Source organism: Rousettus aegyptiacus, unplaced genomic scaffold (assembly GCF_014176215.1).
Source record: "Rousettus aegyptiacus isolate mRouAeg1 unplaced genomic scaffold, mRouAeg1.p scaffold_m13_p_4, whole genome shotgun sequence".
Taxonomy (NCBI): domain Eukaryota; kingdom Metazoa; phylum Chordata; class Mammalia; order Chiroptera; family Pteropodidae; genus Rousettus; species Rousettus aegyptiacus.
In genome coordinates, this window is record NW_023416307.1 from 153,580,390 (window position 1) to 153,586,633 (window position 6,244).

General features: G+C 61.3%; 1 protein-coding gene across 1 annotated transcript in view; it reads right to left on the reverse strand.

Moving 5' to 3' along the window:
• The window catches only part of LTF (lactotransferrin), a 32,868-nt gene extending 32,316 nt beyond the window's left edge, over positions 1-552 (reverse strand). Inside the window, exon 1 of the mRNA XM_016141363.2 lies at positions 443-552. Within this exon, the coding sequence (XP_015996849.2) occupies positions 443-485 (43 nt within the window). The 5' untranslated portion in view covers positions 486-552. The remainder of the gene's footprint in view (positions 1-442) is intronic.
• Positions 553-6,244: the final 5,692 nt, after the last annotated feature.

Consider the following 6,244-nt stretch of genomic DNA (forward strand, 5'->3'; position numbering starts at 1 on the left):
TTTTCTGGAGTTACACGGCCCTGGCAGGGGCTGGGAGCTGAACTCCAGGTCTGCTGTGCATCGTGGGCAACTGGCTCACCCTCTCTGGGTCTCATTTTCCTCCCATGTAAACCGCATGGAACAGTGCTATGGGTCGGACAAAAGGGAGCGAGGTCTGGGGAAACAACGCAGCTCTAGGCTTCCGGCCACGGGCTTGGAGGAGCAGCGGGTGCTCCAGCTCCTCCCCCAGCTGGTGGAGGGATCCGACCCCAAGCCCTGGTGCCTCCGGGGCGGCAGGCACTGTGTGCCAGCCCTGCAGGGGCAGGTTCCCGCGCGCCCACACAGAGGGACGCAGTAACATGGCCCCCACGCCGTGGGTGCAATGACCACGGCCCCGCCCGGAGGGGTGCACGGACCAGGACGCCCGGCAGAGGGGGGCACACCCCCAGGTACCCTCACTCACCAAGGACCCAGAGGGACAGCAGGGCAGAGAAGAGGAGCTTCATATCTAGGGCCTGAGGAGACTCCAGCAAACCAAGCCTCTGCTCCCTGCACCTGCTTTGCACCCCTTTATCCAGGGCTTGGTAACCTCATGGGGTTGGCCCCGCCCTGTGGCCCAATAGGGCCCCCTCTTCCCTCCCCTCACCTAGTTCCTGGAGGCTGAAGAGCCCTGGGGTGGTGGGGGAGGGGACAGAGGGGGGCCGGGAAGGAACAGTGCCTGGGCCAGGCTTGGCACCAGGAGAGAAGAAACCCAGCCCACAGCCACCGCCCAGGTCAGCCCTGATGCTCCCATGGGGCCACCCTTTCCCTCCCATTACTCTGCAAGCCCATGGGGAGCTGCAGCCCCTGAGTTTGGTCTTCCCTCTGGTCTCAGTGCCTCCTAGAGGTGGGACACACACCGGAAGTCCTAAGGTGACTATTTGTGCATCCTCTGGACTACGACACCAAACTTTCCTTCAGCAGCCTGTATCCGAAGTGCCTGGGAGCCAGCTAGGGCAGGGGGCCCCACCTCCGCCTCCACCTCGGCTCAGCAGCCAGCCTGGGCTCTACAGGGGACCCACTGCCCAGCCTGAGGTCGGCAGCAGCGTGGCCAGCTGGAGAGATAGCGGAGGCTGCCCAGAGTCTGGCCCGGGCCGCCCCGGGGTCCTCCCGGCCCTACTGAGACCACAACCCAGCTTCCTAAGACACAGAGCCAGAGGCCTCTAGGGGCAGAACCACCGCCCAGGGCCCCATGGCTGTCCCCCGTCCCCTCGTCTGCCAAAGAGAAGGCTATCCCTGCCCCTTCCTTTCGTTCGTTTTGTTTTGTTTTATGGCAGGACGAGGTGGGCAATGGGAACCTCAGTCCAATGTGTCACATTTTGTCCTCTATGCTTGAGCTGACCGGCTCCTTCCCCGTTTTTGGAAGCTATTTTTGAATCCTAACGTTAGAATTCTGCTTCCAAGAATACGTCTTGTAAACTACACTCCCGTGACGTGCAATGGCCTCCATACGACGGTGCCCAGGGCAGCACCGCATGGTCATTAATGGACTGGAAGCAAACTAAACGTCCATCCCTGGGGGCGTCGCATGGAATGGGGCACCATGCATGCAGCGGGACATGCCGGAGGCCTCGGCAAGGGCAGGCCACCTTGCGTGTGCCACTGTGAGCTTAGCTCCCAGAGACTCTGAGGGAAGAAGTAAGGCCCTAAGAGCCGGAGGGATCGCAGACCACCTCGACAGCCCCTCTCGTCAGCTCATTCTGCCCGGCGCGTGAGCCTGAAATCTGCTTGTCCGGAAAAGCTGGCCTTGACTCTGCCCTTCCCGGAGCAGATCGGCAGCACCCAGGAAAGCAGCACCGTGGGTGGGCACTGTGGCCCCCGCATGGAGAAGCGGCCCCCGCCCGAGTCTGTAAGGCTCTCAAGGAGGCCGTGGATCCCATCCCACCCTGGGCGGGGATCTGGCCGAGACACAGATTGGGGTCCCGGCTTCAGGGCTGGAACCCCCAGCTGGGTTTTGGGTGACAGATCCAGGGTCTCTCATTGTTTGGAAACGTAGTATCGCAACGTTAAAAGTTGCTTTCATCAATAATTGCACTAAGCTCTTTCAAAAATAGTGAAGAAATGAAAAATTGACTAATTCTCAGCAGGAGTGCCAAAGCATCTTGTGGTTAGATTAGTAGCTGGGCTTTGCCTCTCCATGATTATAAAAGAATTAAGAAATGTCACACGCTGTGTCTCTCTGAGTGCAACTTAGGGAAAGGATGGGTTGGAAAGGCAGAGGCTTCTAGACCCTCTGATGTCTGGGACAGCTTTGGCAGGAACACAGAGTGCCTAGGGCCACAACTGAGACGCCGAGATTAAGGGGTGCCCTGGAGGCAGGACTGGGGTCAGCAACAGGGCAGGCTGCTTTTCTGCTGTGTTTGCAGGGGATGATCCGCCCCCCCAGCCAGGCATGTGTTCTGCTGGACACACCAGAAAAGCCCTCCAAGGCCATCTGCAAAGGAAGCTGGTGTAGGGGTGCATCTGCCCAGAAGCCAAACAAAGTCCAGCTGATCTACAGTCAACACTGATTTATCCATTCATTCATGCCACAAACAGCGAGGGTCCGTCCTTGCCCTCAGGAGCTCATGGCACAGTGGAGCCTGGGGGGTTGGGGGCACAGCCAGGCGCTTCTGACACACAGGCCGCCTGGGAACAGGCAAAGCAGCCTAAACAGGGAGAGTGGGAACCAGGAGAGGAAAGACCCCTGGTTCCCATCATGAGGGCTCCCGAAGAGTCTGAAGAAGAGCCTTTGACCTTGGCACCTGACGGGAGGGGTAGGGTTTCTATGGGGAGAATAATCAGGTAGAAGAAACAGCCTCAGTGACCAGTGACCAGGTACCTGGCTATGAGGGACAACGAAAGGTCGCTCAGGGCTTTCTGGCCTGGAAGTCTTGTTGGAAAGATGAACAAAGTCACCTCCTCTATCCTGAGCCCCACACCAGGCGTCTGTCCGCCCGCCGGACAGGTCCTCTCGCGATTCCCGCCGGCATCTCTTCAGTGCGTCTGAAATGCCACTCCTCCGCTCCCTCTACAACCTTCTCATATTTCTACCCCTTTCCACCAAACCCACCAGAGTCACCCCCCAATCCAGCTGGCCCTGCGCGTGCGACGGGCCCTCGATGATCAATAAGGGTTGGACGAAGGAGTGACTGAGGAGGGGGAAGGGCAGGAGGCCCGCGAAGGATCCCGCCTGCAACATGTCTGGCCTGAGAAACGGCAAGGCCCAGGCCTGGCCATGCCGGGCAGCTCGGGGCCTGTGCGCGTGGAGTCCTGCATTTCCCGTTAATTCGGCCTCCACCTCTGGGGCAGCCCTCACGGAATCTTCCTGAAGGTGCAAGTTTCCGAACGCTGAGCCGACAGCATGACGTGAAAACAAGGAGCACGCAGAAGGGGGCAGAGGTACCAGCCGCCGTACGTCGGCAGGAGGTGGTGCTTCACAGGCAGGGGCGGGGGGCTGACTCTCTTCCCCCCATCCCTCTCCACCCCCGGGATCCACACAGCGACCCTTTGTCGGCTCAAGGACCGGCCCACGCTGAGCCCTCCCCGCCCATCAGCAGTAAAGGCAACCACACCGGGCCCTCTGCGGAGTCCTCTGGCTTCCAACCCCAAGAGGGGTTTTGAAGCGGAAGCGTGGCATCGGGGCGGAGCGGGCTCCAGGGGGAGTGAGGCAGGAGAGGGTCCTCCAGGGGTCCACTCACGCTGGGTCCCTGGCCTGGCGGACGGGAGAGTCCGGGCCTGGTTCCTGGCCCTGCCCGCGGCGCGAGGTTGGTTGCTGGCTGGGCACAGACCTGCTTGTTAAATAGTAAGGATTTTGTGGTAGGTTCTCGAAGCATTGGCAGCTCGACCTCAGTCGTGGTGGGGGTGTTGACACCTTGAAAGTGAGCGAAGCTGTGAGTCAGGGCACTTTTCCCTCCGGGAGGACCGGTTTGCGGCTCACCGCTGCCTGCGTTGGTCGTGGTCGGGAGTCATGGTCGGGAGGCCTTCGGTGTGGGGCTTTCGGGGGGCGGGGCGCCATCCCAGGATAGGGACCAGGTGATAATCCACAGCATGTGGATGGCACTTTTAACTCCAAACGGACCTGTCGGTGACCTCACCTCATGTGACTATAACAACGGTTCTGTGAGTTAAGAAAATCACTGTTTCTGCTCTAAAAAACAGGTCAACCGAGGGCTGCCTGTGGTCGCACAGTGAGTGAGATGCAGAGACAAAGGCCTGAGCCCCTCCCCGCCCCATGAGCCCGCAGCCCGGGCTCTTCCACAGGACTCCCCGGGGAGCTCGGGGTGCACGCCGAGGCCCGGGGGCTCCTCCGCTCTTGATCTCAGCAAGCGCTGACCCCGTCCTGTGGACCCGGCACTGTCTGGCCCCACCCACGCGTCAGCCGCGGCTTGGGTCCTCACGGAAGCGCCACGGAGTGATGAGGGGACCCAGACAGAGCCGATTGTCCCCTGTGACACAGCGGGAAATCTGCCGGCGCCCCCTGCCCCCTGTGCGGTGATCCCGTATGAGTATGGATCCTGATCACCGTGGAGAGAGAGCAGAGAGGGAGCCAGAATGAGGGAGAAGTGGGCGGAGGGCTCCCTGCTCCTGGCCAGGGTGATGGCCACGACCTCGCTCCGGGGAGACCTCCACGTGGCCCCGCCTCTAAGCCCCCTTGCATAGAGCCCAAGGTCCTGGGAGGTGGGGGGGGGAGTGTGGGGGGGCTTTGAGTGGGTCTGTGGGTGGCGCCTTCAGAAGGGGGCTCAGCCGGGGGACGGAGGGGAGGCAGGAAAACGGCGGCTTTATTAACTAACGCGTCTTGTTGCCAAATGTTGCCCAACATACAAAGAACCCGCAGAGACAAGGAGCTTCTACCTCCTCAGACGCTCTCCTCTTCCCCTCTCCCCCTCCTCCTCCCTCTTCCCGCCCCCCATCATAATCAGGACCCTCTGGTCACGGTGCCAGACGCACTCCTCGGACCGCCGAGTGACCCCGCACCGTGTCCCCACCAGTCCAAGGGCCAGCGGGAACATTCCGGGTTCTTCTCCCAGTTGCAGGAGTTCAGTTCTCCTGGCCAGGGTGGCGCCCACATCCCTGGCAGAAATCTGACCTCCATGGGCACCTAATCGCCACATCCACTGAGATAAGAGGGCACAGGCCAGGCCCAGGGAGACTTCCAGGAAGGCGCCAGCCAAGGGCGGCCCGTGGAGTGGCAGTGGCTGGCGCGGGGCCAGCCATGCAAATCTCTTCCCAGAAGGATGAGGCCTCTGTCCAGGGAAACCCCCAGGCGGAAGCTTCCGGACCCCCTTTTGCTGCCTTTCCCTGGGGGCTGGCTTCCGGTAGGGAGGGGTCTGCTCTGCAGGCAGCCTGATGGCCGTGACTCCCAGAGTCCCAGCTGGAAGGCTCAGTGTCTGCTGCCCGCAGTGTCCAGGCGGGGTCAGGGGCTTTGACTAGAAGAAGCTCAAGCTCCTTCGACTAGAAGGAGCTCAGAGGGGCGAGGAGCCACCATCTCCCTCTGCGTCCCTGGTGGAGGCCGGTGCTGCTCCTCCCCAGCTCCTCCAGGCCTGGAGTGCCCAGCCCCCTGGCCGGGGCTCCAGATGGACTCCCCTCCCCCGCCCCCCTATTCATGTCTTCTCCGGACAGCCTGGCAGGCTGGAGGGCACGGGGGAGGTAGGGTTAGAAGCACAGGAGATGGGGTCGAATACCTACCTGGGTTTGAACCTGCTCTGCCCTAACCGACCACCTGGACCTGGCCCAGTCTCTTAACCTGGCTAAGCCTCAGTTTCCCCATTTGTAAAAAAGGGACACAGATAATACCCACCTCAGGAAGGGAGTGGAGTTAAAGCCTGGTGTTTGAGATGCTGGCACAGTGCTCAGTACAGACAAGCTCCTGTCCATGTTTGCTCACACTCATGAGCCCTACTGTGCGGGGCTCAGTGGGCACAGGGGCTCCAGCGGCAGCAAGAAGTGGCCTCCGGGGCACCTAGTCCAGCAGGAGGGGCCGCGTCCCCATCCGTGAGTAGGTCTGCTGACCAAGGTGTTGCAGGGAGCTTCGACAGCAGAGGGAAAGCCCCCCCCCACACACACACAGACTGAGGCAGCCAGATTTCCCACAAGCCCCTGCATGGCTGCCCCCAGCTGCCCGCATTTTCTGGACCATTTCATCTTACTCAGGCCTGCTCCCCGGCCCCTTCCCGGCATCTCCGTCCCTGATCCCTGCCCCTTCCACTTGCCGTGCTCTCTGTGTCTGTCTGTCTGTCTGTCTGTC